Source organism: Aquila chrysaetos, chromosome 7, assembly GCF_900496995.4.
Source record: "Aquila chrysaetos chrysaetos chromosome 7, bAquChr1.4, whole genome shotgun sequence".
NCBI lineage: Eukaryota > Metazoa > Chordata > Aves > Accipitriformes > Accipitridae > Aquila > Aquila chrysaetos.
In genome coordinates this window covers 47,157,544-47,170,938 of record NC_044010.1, presented here as the reverse complement: position 1 = coordinate 47,170,938, position 13,395 = coordinate 47,157,544, and the positions used below count along the sequence as shown (strand labels likewise).

At 40.4% G+C, this 13,395-nt stretch overlaps 1 protein-coding gene across 4 annotated transcripts in view; it reads right to left on the bottom strand.

Annotated features, from left to right (window-relative positions):
- ADGRG2 (adhesion G protein-coupled receptor G2) overlaps nt 1–13,078 on the bottom strand; it is a 61,565-nt gene extending 48,487 nt beyond the window's left edge. Inside the window, exons 1-2 of one of the 4 annotated variants that reach the window (XM_030020722.2) lie at nt 12,876–13,078; nt 868–986 (exon numbers count right to left, since the gene is read on the bottom strand). In XM_030020722.2, the coding sequence (XP_029876582.1) occupies nt 868–985 (118 nt within the window). In that variant the 5' untranslated portion in view covers nt 986; nt 12,876–13,078. The remainder of the gene's footprint in view (nt 1–867; nt 987–12,875) is intronic. The other 3 variants (XM_030020723.2, XM_030020724.2, XM_030020725.2) reach the window with 3 other exon arrangements.
- Between the last annotated feature and the right edge of the window lie 317 nt (nt 13,079–13,395).

The window sequence follows — 13,395 nt, the reverse complement described above, 5'->3', positions numbered from 1 at the left end:
ACATACAGGAGCAGATCCACTCAGTACGTAAGCACCAGTGTTATTTTCCTTACGTTACTAATAGCTACTGTATCAGTATAGTTGAGCATTAATACAGCTGAGTATTCTCAAATAAAAATAGTCACAAGTTGATGTGTTTGCACAATCTGGCTTTTAACCAGTAACAACAATAGTCATTAATTTCTATGCAAGTGTTTGCCACCTTTAACACATCTGGCTTGCTACAGTCCATCAAAATGACATCACAAGAACCTTGTACCCTAATGTATTCTGCCTAGAGCTCATAACTGTTCTTTATAAAAAGTTTAAAACACCAAACTTTCTACATGCAGGTCGCTTGATTCTGCTGAATGTTTTGGAAATCTGAAGCTAAGAACTGTTTCCTCAAAATTAATTTCATCCCTCCTTTTCATTCACAGTTGTATTTGGATAATATGCCACATTATCCAGAGTGCCCTAGACATCGGAAAGAACACCAGCAGATCCTTTCATATTTCGTGGAGAACACAAACATACTTTGGCACCTTAGATGAGGAGAGAACTGAGTAGAGTTGCTGCTGACAGTGCTAACAGCCTAAAAAACAAACAAACAAAAAAATAGGGTGGAACCATAAATAAACCCTTGCATCCGTTTAGCTTTTCTTGAAGGATTACTGACACTTGCAAGTGATAATGTAGGTAAAAGACGAAATCCCTCTTTGCTTGCTTCCTCAGAACTCTAGATGCAGTTGAATTTTCCTTGGAAAAACTCTTGTATGACATCCACACATCTGCTGTTCTGAGTATATTCAAAAGTCCTATTCATCAAGACTAATGCTATTTATTTGGAATACCAACACTAGATAAATCAGGAAAATACTGTCTTACCTTTGCCTGCTGTAGCCAGGAACAAATGAAGTAAAAGGACTGCTAGAACAATCCTGAATCTCAAGAAAATGTCCTGTATTCTGCCAACACAGCAGTGCTGTTTTCCCCAGGCAACCATCCTAGAATAAAAAATAAATAAATAAACCACAGTGACTAGAAAAAGTGCAGGTGTGCAGACATTATGACAAATTATGTTTCCAACCCAAGAGTGTAAATCTTTTCAACCCTGTTATACTATTGGGTATATATTGTACAGAAATGCACAAATACTCTGTATATTGCCAAGTCACCAAGAAAGAAAGAGCTGTTTGCTGAAAGGAAAAAAAACAAAACAAAACAAAAAAACACTCAAGCTTTAATTCTCCGGAGACTCACAAATACATCAGAGCATGGCCATGAGTCCTTGCACAAATAAGTCTTTCAACATTTGAAAAACAAACAAATGACAACAAAAAAACCACACATCCACAAAAAAACCCCCCAAACCAAAAGCAGCCAGTGAGCAAGCTTGGAGACCTTATCCAGAAGCTTTGTTAGTATCAGCAAGTATATAGAAAGCATCTCTTCAGCCCCCTGCCCACAGGTTCTATCATCTGACATTTTAATAGCAACACTGTGAACTCCTAAGGAAGAAGCAAGAGTTTGATTACTGATCCTCATCTCATTCTCAAGGCAAGAAGCTACTGCAAAGAAATGAGAAATGCCACAAGACACTGTGGGCAGCAAGTTCATGGCGAGTATCATGAAAATTTGGTTTGTCCACATTTCTTCCTAGTGATGGCTGCCCAATATGAACAATAGGACATGGTGGTGGAAAAAGAACGTCTCCAACTGTAAGAGATAACATTCTATGAAACGATACACTTTTTAAAAAAGAGATCTTTTTAAAAAAGATACATCTTCTGAATATTTTGCATGCTGAAAGAAACGGTGAAACATTCATGTGCTTTTTGCATGCATCATTTCTTAAATAAAAAAGTTTAAAGATACATAGTTACAAGTGATTCTATAATTGATTCTTGAAACAAATGCAAAGCAGTAAACTTTGTGTATTGTTTATCTTTACTATATCAGCTTTATGGTAGACCAGAGCATTCTTCATGGCATCAGAAGTTTAACTTCACCATCACAAGTTTGGTGCATGTGTGAGTGTATTGGTTAGCCCTCATACTGCTTGCAGACTATTTTTGTACATGCTGTATCAGGCTGCAATAGGTTGCCTTCTTTTCAGGGACTGTAAACTGTGAACTCTTTCAGGAGCTGTAAATTCGTGTTAAGGTTAAGGTTAAAATGTATTTTTTGCAAGCATTCACATTAATGTAAATATTTATTAGCATAAACCGGTTACTATGGGCTGAACTCTCCAAGAGAAGTGCTAGAGGAATAAACTGAGAAACAGTGAAGTTACTACGTAATTGCCATTTTGGAAACTGATTAAATGTACATGCAAATAAATTATACACATATAATAACATAACATAGAAAACTAAGTAAAGGCTTTTTAAAAATTAGAGCACTGCAACATTGCTGCCAGTGTTTTCAATAATTATACAATATGTGATATTTCTAGCAGAAAAATAAGATCATACAGATTGCATTGAAACAGACCAATCTGGATGATGACACATACTGCTTCCACTTTGCAGATTCTGGATGCTACACTTAAAATTGAAATACACTAAGGAAATAACAGTCAAATTGTGGTAACATCATGAATAACATCTGCATGGGTGCTGCAGATATTAACCAGCAGGAAGAAAGGCTATTGATAAAAGGAATACAAAAATCAAGCATACTAAAGCTGAGAGAAAATAAATGGTATGCTAGAATGGTAGAGATAGCTAATACACACAATCCTATGCAGGAACAGACCAAAACCAAACAAAGTAAACAAGTGAAAAAAGCAACAAATGTCAAAGGCAGGCTAGCTTTCTAAAGATTCACAGGAAACTTGTCCAAACCCATCTTCAGCTTGCTTCTCTCGAATGCCTAAAAATCATGTATTAATAAAGTTGTGTAAAGGCAGCAAACTAAGTAGCAGAATGACATTAATTATGCTAAGAACCTGGTAATTAAAACTGCCATGCTTAAATGTATTTGACAACTTCAAGGATTGTGCATCTACAATACGATTTACTACAGTTAGAGAAGAGATGCCCATCCAAAAGCTGTGTTTCCTTTCTTTGCTTACTGTGCTTCCCATTCTAATCTCAAATTAGGTCACTTCAGAGCAAAACCAAGCTGCACATCTATTCCTCCATTTTAAGGGGAAATCTCTTCTTTTGTACAGTAAACCATCTACCCATAGTGATGTATTTAGACAACAAATCGAACACAAATTCCAGCATCCCTTGCCTCATCAAAGCGTTGAAATGCAAATGGGATGGAGCCCAAAAATACTCAGTGGCACCCACAAGTTTAGCCATCAATGCTGGTAAGTATTGAAGCAAACTGCTTGCTCTGTGTTACATATAATACCGATTCAGAATGCTCCTACATTCCCTGCATTTACTTTCCTCCTACAGCCTCAGTTCTGCAAAGAGACAGACATGAAGTGAGCTGACTAGGACAAACGTTTAGTACTGTACCATCAAGCGTGCCTCCTATTTGGTCTGGTAGACCTCACTAGACAGTCACGTTAGTGTGCCATCCACCAGAAATAACAACTGCATTCCAAGAGTCTAAATTTGAGGGCAGGAGCCAAGAAATTCCTGGTTCTGACTCCAGCTCTGCCTGAGTGCTATGTAGCCCTGAGGAGTCTGAATAGATCTTCCTCTAACTCAGGCCTTCCAGAGTGAGCTTTGCTAGTATTTGTCCAGTGTTTAAATGAAAGGCTGTAATAAATGCTTTCAGCACATTTAGGTTTTTACCCCCTCTGTTTTTTCTGACATTGTTCTCACTTCCTGAGATGGGCCCAGCAAGGACAAATGGGGACAGAGGCACAGCCTCTCGTTGACAGAATACAGTCACATCAAGAACTCTGAAGCTATTCAAAGCTATGAATGGAGATTAATGGTCCCAGGGACAGCAATAAAATCCAGATAGCAGGAAAGTGAGTAAACGTGTAAAGTGAAATCCTGACATGGTCAACAGCTCAGTTGACTTTTTGCAACACTTTGGACATCTATGCTAGCTCAAGATTTGTTCCAACGTCCAGATAAAAAACACAATTAAAGGAGAAAGGAAAATAACAACAGTGTTTCTTTCTTTTTGCAACAATGCTGTTTAGACACTACCGAAGAAAAAGATGCTGCTAGCTTTGACAGATACTTTAGATTTTTTAAAGAAAAAGCAAGGTGTAGAACATGATTTCACTGTATCTACTGAAATAAAGATCATACGATACATTATAAAACATTTGGACATTATATTTCTCTTAAACTTATTTAAGCCCTTCCTTGTATTGGAATTCTAAAGCTCTGCTCTTAATAATGATGCTGAAAAGTAATGTAATTGTAAATATACAGTTGTGGACATTATAGAATTAGGCATAAGTGATTTTTTTGATTATTCATTTTGTTCATTCGTTCAAATGAACATTTTTATTGTTCATTATAATAGATGAATATAGCATGACTCGAGCCCAGCATGAATCCACATAGTTTTTGCAGTAGGATGAAAAATTTTCACTTGTAAATCAAGCAAATCTAATCAAGTACAACAGTTACTGGGCACAACTACAGAGCCACCCAAGTGTGGGGAAGAATTCTATGCACAGACTACAGGTAAAGATATAAATGGCTGTCTTTACTTTCTCACTTACTATTCTCAAATAACAATTAAGTCACTTTTACTTACAAAGAGCTAACTGCCTGAAGTAGAAGAGAATACAATCAATTACTTTTCTTTATGGTCAGTGGATAAAATGGAAACTCAGAAAACAGGAAGTAAGGGCTCAGGCATAAATCAGTTCCCTGTTGTTTGCTCTCCATGAAGAGTGCTCTATTTTGACCAGTGACAATCTTGTAGCATTGGTACCCCGGTTTCACAACATTTCATACCATGTCATTAATTTGAAAGTGAAACTAGAATTGATAGAACTTTTCTTAAAACAAATGAACAAACATACTTCGAAAAATTAGATGGTTGCTTTGTATGTTGTGTTATACATGTTACAGTTCTGCATTATATCACATTCTCTGGAAAGTAAAGAGGTTACTGGACACGAAGACAGGAAGATGGTATAAAGAGGAGTCTGTGTTCTTATCATTAGTATTAATTAGCTTATGTCATGCTATTTTACTATTTTTTGATGGAATTGTCCTTCAGCACAATGGGAGTTTTATCTGCCTCAAGAGCACAGAGCTTCTGCAGGAGAAGTTACTGCAATCTAACAGGTTGACCAAGACAAACACCGTGACAGGGAGCGTTCTGCAGAAGGACAGACAGAATAGAGGGATGAAGGTCAGTAACCTGACAGCAAATTACAAGAGCAGGCAAAGAAAACTGTTAAAACCAAGGCCTGTCAGCTTTTACCATGTTTAGTCAGGTGTACCCAGCTTTGTACCTCTGAACGATGAGTAACACTATTTGAAGTTGATATTTTGAAAGCCCTTCAGCTAGCTAGTCTGTCACAGGTATCCACAGTGAAAGGACTCTGAGGTGCCCCAGGAAACCGGGCTTGTGTTACAAATCCAACTGGAAGGCAGAGGAGACGGGAGTCTGCGCCTCCACACCCAGGCTCAAGGGGGACTGCATGGTGCAGCTCCACTCAAAGTGCAGTGTGAGAAACCTGGAAAGCTTTCCAAGGGTGCACCCACAGGTGACGTATCAAGAGAGAGAGGGCTTACCTTAAGCCACTGCTTGTCTTGTATTACAGCAGATATATTTTCAATAGGCTTAAAGCCAAAGAAAGTGCAAAACATAAAGGTAGCTGCTCTGTGCTGTAGCATACTTCGTTAAATCACTTTTTGAAAAATATATTCAAATTTTGCAGTTCCTGTTGAATATATCTACTTCCTGGTGGTCTTTAAAATTTAAAAAGCTACTAGTTCTCTTATGCCAAGTTTTAGCCAGAGCAGGTTCTCACTGCCAATGCATAAACTGTTGGTAGCAGAAACTTACGTTGGAAATCATGACCTGAAGCAATCAATCATTTACTTCTAACCATGCTGTCTACTGCTGCACTTCAAGCTGTTTTGTTCAAGTCACACTTATGTGATCCACAGTTTTTGGGGTTCATTCTGCCTACTTTTGTAGTTATCACCTACTAAAATCTTGGATTTTAATAAAAATATTTCCCAAATCTATAGAATTTACTGCTGAGGAGGAGGGTAATAATGAATAGTAAGCTTCTGGCTGTTGTTCTTCTGTGACAGTCTGCATTATTCAAATCTATACCAGGTGATAAAAGGCAGAAAAGAGCAAGAGCAACATCATACTGGCCAGGTGTGAGAACTTGATGCCTTTAATTACTTTCAGAAACATAAGACTGTAGACTTCTTCCATCAACCCCTTATATTTTCCAGACTGGAACCAAAACGTAGTAAGGTTTTTGGTTTTTTTTAATTTTCACTGAAGCAAGTTAGATGTAATAGGGTGGACACTTATGTTGGAAAGTCTTACGTCACTGTGAATTTTGGCGCATACAGTATTCACTGACTTAACAGCAGAAGTAGGACCATTGATTTAAAAATGTTGTTCCATGGGGTTTTTTTTAATGTGTTTTTCCAGAAGACAGTAATAGGATTATTATAGTCTGATAATGGCTCGTTTTTCATTAATTTTCTCCAGTGTTTATCAAAGGCTGTAAAAACAGGCATACTGTGTTCTACACATAGTCACTTTATGTAGAACACCAGCTTTTTCTAAGACTGCAATGGTCATGTGTGGAGCCAGTTCAAGGACTTTCCAAACATGTCCTCCTGACGTAAATCTTTACTGTTTTCAAAGATATTAAATGTTGTACTTTTTAATAAGATGGCTTACAGAGAGCAACAAGCCACTTAGTTACAGACAGCAGTCTTCTGCAAAACTCAGAGCTCTTTGGTTCAGTTCTTAACAGAAATAAACAGGAGGAAAAATTCTCTGAGAAATCCATTCTTTTGTTTACTCATTCAACTGCTGCAGGATACTGGTATTAGAAAGATTTTTTTTTTTTTTTTGTTAACAAATACCAATCTGTGCAAGCCAAGGTCTGCCCTCAGTTCAACTCATAGATCTCCTCTTAGATTCATGTAAAAGTGTAAGCTTAATCATTAAGGTTTGTATAAGTCGATTAATGAGTGTAATATGCCATTGGATGGCTCTCCACTACAGACCTCAGGGCCAAAAAGCACTTTTGGTACTTAATTCTCTCTTACAAGAACTTGTGTCGTTGTATATGGTGCAAAAATGGAATAGGGGACAATTTCAAGCAAGGTTTTATTCCCTCATACCCAGTTTGGCAATGTTTTACTTCTCATATCCAGCCGTCACCTGGGAGATGAGCAAGAGGCCTCTTTCTAGCTCTTATAAAAGTTCTACACTATCCAGGAAATCCTCTTCTGCATTGTGTATTCCCTTGAGACAACAGTATTATCCATGCTCTCTATTAAATCTTCTAAAGCAAACTAAAAAGCCTTTCAGTGACAATACCTGAGCAGGTTTCCACTTCAAAGAGTTTACAAGTACTGATGAAGCATAAGAAGCAGAGAGGTAATAAAGTAGTTATGTTTGTCACAAGTCTGGTTACTTCAACTACAGGGAGGTTATTTATATTTTCATTAATAACACTTTGGGGTATAGAGGTATATAGGTTTCGGGGTGGGGGGAATAACAAAAAAAGTGTTCTGCAGAGTAGAAAAGAAGTACAACAAAGACTACATTGAGTTGGCACATAGCAAAAGGTTAAAGGAATGCTAGACCTGCACCTTGAGCCATGTAAAAGGGATGAGGAAGGGTGTACAAAGATATAAGCATAGAGAAGTAGACAAATACGAAGTTTTGCAAAACCTTTATATTTGGCAACAGGACTTGAATTTGATGCAGAGAGAAAGAGGGAAGGACAAAGACTTTTCTGAAGCTGGAATATTCAAACCAGTGAACAATGTAAGCAGGCTGTAAGGAATCAAGTGAAGGCCAGGCACACCAAAAAGACGACTGTTCAGCTCATGCTTTCAATTTCCCTCCTTTTCAAAAATGAGACCTGAAAGTTTATTTTATCTTACTTAAGGGGGGGGGGGTGGAATAGTTGTTTCTGCTTAGTTTACACTCTCCTTTCCCCACTCCCCTTTCCATACTCTCTTGGCTTGAACAGCAGCACCCTAAAAAAAGAAATTATATTGCGATTTCATCCTAAGCTTCTCTTTATGGACTTAAAAGGTCTCTTGGATCTTGCTCTTGGAGCCATTAAAATTTCTCTGGAAGCTACGAAGCACAATACTTGGTGAAGGTTTTTTGTTTGGTAGGGTTTTTTTGTTTTGGTTTGGTTTTTTCTTTTAAACAATCCCTCAGGCTGTTTTAATCAACAGCCCAATGACCAAAACTAATAGTTTGTACCAAAGAAATAAAGCTTATCAGTTTTGACAGATGGATGCACTGAAGCAAGCATCTTCCAGAGTCCCACTAAAACTCTGATTAGGAATATGGCATCACTACCCTACACAGCCTAAGGAAATACAGTGGCACCTCAGTCTTCACATGGGGTAAATATTTAGAGGTCCTCTATTAAGACATTCTAGGAAACAGGGTTATGCCAGAACAGTGTTCTGGGCCTCTTTTAGCACTGCTCCTTCTTAGGGTACAATGTAAGTCTATGGAGCACAAGGGAAAGGAGATGGTACCACTGCCAGAACAAGCCCCATAATCAGTTGTTAGGAAAAGAAGGGGAGGCAAAGTTCCAACTGGACCCCACGTTAGACTAATACAACCGCAACAAGTCAGTCAATAGCAATCATTCTTAAATACTTGAAAGTCGTCACACAAGACAGTAGGTGACTTCAAAGCCTCAGAGTAATTTATTTAAACCAGCACCATTTCTGCGTGCAGCCCCATGAATGTATGAGCTCAGAAAATCTACTGTGTACAACTACACTCCATGTGGCTGCTTTCACCATCGCCACCTCTATAAAAAAAGCAATTAGCCTTCTTACAAATAAACCACCCTAACCACAATGCTGACTTGCTGAAACATAGATAAGGGTGAAAAAAAAGAAAGCATTTTTTAATTCAAGTTATGTGAATACTTGGACTATGCTATGAATAAGTAATGATGGAACAAAGTCCCCCAGACTTCAAAACATGAAGTGACAAGTATTATAAGAAACCCATTCAGTCAGCTTATTCCCATAATTAATTTGGTGCAAAAGAAACAAAGATATTCAAAGTCTGGTTGGGAACTCAGAAATTAAACGTGCAATTTGGCAACATTCACAATCAGGCATGCCCAGATGTCTATTAAATCCAGGCAGAGCGCCACAGTAATTTTTTCTCTAAAGAATATAAAAAGAATTTTTAAGAGAATATTTAAAACACCAAAAGCATCAGTAAAAAGATGTTAAGTTTTGTTATGTGTGCACAATGTTTCCATAATCAGCATACTCACATTACTCATTTTCTTGCTAGTTCTACAATTTCTAAATGCGTCACATCTTGTCAAACATAACAACTTCTAGCAAACCCACTGATGGATCTCTCAGGCCTTAACTATTCCACGATGCCTTTAAGGAACACCATAAATGAGAAGATACACAGTGCTTAATTTGTGAGTGGTTGATCTTTTGTGGCAACTAAGGCATCACCTGAGGTACTCATCTCACACAAATTTCAGAAAACAGAAATAATGTGATAAATTCTAGTAATTTCCTCTAAATTCCACAGAGTGAAAAAGTATTTACGTAGATTGGGGAACTTCATAAAACTATTTATTTTCCATACACTGTCTCATCTAGTATAACTGTCATTTTACACTTTTCTTTTAAAGCAAACAAAAATAAGTAAATCATGTTACAAACTAGTTTTTCTGAGATATTAAGAGCACTGTATTTCAGTAACCAGCAGAAGAGGACCTAGAATGGAAGAACAAAATCACCGTTTTAATAAGGCACTAGCTGAAAAGCAGCTGTTGTGTCAAATAATGAGATTTCTGGGCTACAGCACTCATAGATAGCAGAAAAACAGAAAATGCTGAGGCTGGGACTTCAGCTGCCAAATACACTTCTAAAATCTTTTATCAGTTCCATTACATATTACCTGCATTAAAACTGTCCTGAAGCCAATGTAAGTAACACTCACAGGTTGAGCACCTGTGGTATGGAAGACGTTCAGCTCACAGCTACAGACAAATCCATGTGACTCATGCAGGGAGGAGTTTGAGATCCATTTTTTTGTCTTTGATTTAATGTCAACTACAAAGGATCCATTGTCCACCCTGAACAACAATAAATTTCAAAGGTATTTTGACACAAAAGGAATGCAAGACTCCCAAATAATTAAGTCCTATTAATTACTGTACAGTTACACAATCCTATCTTTTCATAGAGCAAGTATAGATCCTTTCTGAATTGTAAATCCACCAGGAATTTATGACTGGAAAGAATAAGACTCTCATAATCATGAGCACCTACCTAATAAGCATGAACTTATTCACTCTGCTCCTTTCTTGTTCACAAGCTCAGTAGCACCTACCAGTGTCCTGCAATGAATTAATATTCTCTAAATCCATGCATCTAAAAAAAGAGAAAAGCTTTTAACGGAACCTAGATACAATAATACCACTAAACTTACCATTTATCAGAAAGCTACCATTTCAGGCCAAATAGCATGCTTTATTCATGCCAAACCTTCCGTTGAAGTCAACGAGATTAACTGTATGAGCTACCCTAATTTTGGCCTTCAAATAATCTAATCTATTATTCCACTGAAAACATAAAATTCCAAACTCAAGTCTAGTGATCAGTTTTAGAGCTATACTGTGTTTGCCAAGGCCACTGATCACGTTACATATTAAGAACTAAAAATTGTCCAAATTTAACAACAGTTATTCTCTCATGAAGTCCAAAACTTTCTCAATCTGCCAACATTCTACAGTTATTAGTGGAAGACCTGACTAAAAACATTCCCAGCACAAAAACTGTATAAATTGAGCAATTAACTTGAGAATGGGAATATAGTCCTTTATCTCTCCAGCAGGCTCTTATTTGAGCCAATTTCTGCTGCAGTATTGGAAATAGAAGTTTAACATTAAATTTGGAAGGCACTGAAGAGAAAAAAACATGCTCACAAACTCCTTCTAATCTATAGAACTACCTTAAGATACTAAAGTAATATTAATATAAGATACTAATAACATTAGTAGCACTTGGTGCCTGACTGCCACAGCAGAAATAACATACTAGCCTGCAGCGTAAGCAGAAAATTTTGTGGCCCCGATTCATATCTGAGCAAACTTTGTTTACACACAATTTCTTTCCTGCATCTTCTTTCAAAGCATTTCACTTTAGAGATTGTCTTTATCAATTTTATAAGTGTGCTTCCTCAGTGAAGAAAAGTACTTGGAGACCTTCCTAAGCAAAGACACGTTTTCTGTTCTTTAGTTTAATTCTACGAACACATTTCTGGTCACACAGCAGAGGACCAAATCCTGCTTGTTTCCCCCATGCAAACAGTTACAGAACTCTACTTTCCAGTTTAGGAAGGAAGGGCTAAAGCCATAAGCTTAAACCTTGAGAACAGGAATTATCAACTCATGCAGCTCTCTTCTAACGATGGTGTAGACTGTTAGCCTATGCAAGCAAAAGGATGAAATGTGTTTTGAGTAGAGACATCTAATGCCAGCTTTACCTTTTCAGCACAAGTGACACAGCTGAAGACCCAACTAATTTGCTTTGGGGCTGAATAACACTTAGATCTGCATGCCTGAGGTTGTAAACTCTATTTTGGCTCATGTCAAAGCTCGTTCTATCACGTCTTCAGCATTGCTGTAACTGATTTCATGTAAGTCAAAACCAGCCTGGGCTTGTACAATCACACGTTTCATTTGCTGGACAGGCATGCCTTTAGAAGGCTAGTGAACTAGCTTACAAACATTTCTTCAACATTTCCGCGTAAACCAATGCAAGACAATCACACAGTAAAAGCAACAGAGTTCAGTACTGTTATAAATACTACCCATAAATGACAAAACCTACGTATTTGCAAAGTAACGCAAAAATAAACGCAGCCAGGAAAGGATGCTTCCAGTACACTTAGCCAGTGTAAAGGGACAAGACAAAAAACAGACAAAAAAACCCTCAAAAACAATTATTGTGCACAACAGGTGACTCTGAAGACATTTTACTTTCAGTGATACAGGTTACCTTGCAGAATGTACGAGAAACAAGCAGCAAAAACTTCTGAGCTGAATATATTCTCGGCACCCATTCCCACAGAAAACGCGTGAGAGCAAAACCTGACCCAGCCTAGAAATACAATCGAACGGGAGGCTGCCCTAGCTCTTCATTGCAAACCGCATTCAAACCCCACCGACGCTGTCAGTCAAAATCATTCCCTTTTTAAACCGATTTAAATACGTTACTGATTTTTTTTTTTTTATCACCGTTGATGAAGCGCTTAAAATAAGGCTGGAAACCAGAAGGAAACCCTTCCACCCGGAGCACCGAGAAACGTACCTGATAAGAAGAGCAGTCCCCCTCAAGACAAACTCGTTCGGACGTGTCCCCCGCAGCCCCTTCCCGCGGCCTCACACCCCGCACCGGCCCGGCCGCGAGTCCCAACGGCCGCCGCCCCGGTCCCACAGCACGCTCCGCGCTCGCAGGCGGGATCTCCCCTCAGCCCTCCCCGGGCCCTGCTTCCCTCAGCCAGGCAAGTGCCACTCGAGGGGAGGGATCCGCGGGGGAGGGGGGGGGACGGGACGGGACGAAGGGGGAGCCGCGGGGCTGGGCTGCGGAGGTCGAAGCTGCCCGACCTGCCCGCCTCAGCCCGCCGCCACCGGCCTCGCTGGCAGCTTCCCGCCGGACCCTTCTGCCCTCACCCCGGCCGCCCCTCCGGGGAGGGTCGGCGGGAAAGCCCATCCCCCGGGAGTCGCTCACCTCAGCCCGGCAGCGCGGGGCGACTCCCGCCTTCGCAGCCCGCGTTGCGTTGCCGGTCCCTCCTGGCCCTGGACAGCCCGCCGCCTCCGGCCGCCCCTGCCCCCGCGAGCCGAGCACCGGCTCACCTGGCCCCGGGAGACCGCCCAGCCCGGCCCGGCCCGCCCGCGCCGCCGCCCCACGGCCCTGCCCGCTCGGCACTGGGCGCAGGAGGCGCGGCTGGCGGCCCCGACAGCTGGGGCAGCCGCTGGACGCGGCCGGGGGGCGGAGGCAGGCGAGGGAGGTGCTGTGAGGAGCCGAGAGGGAACCCGGCGCGGCGGCGGGCGCCTCCCCGCCCGGCGGCCCCGCGGGTGCGGGCGTCGTCCCGGGCCGCCGTGAGGAGCGCGGGCCCGGCGGGGGCAGGTTGAAGGCAGCGAGCAGTCCCGGCTAGGTGGAGAGAAAACGGGGGCGGGAGGGCACTTTGTAGCTGGATACAACAGAGACGGGGGGGGGGGGAAGGAGTTGCTGCTCTGAGGAAACTGTT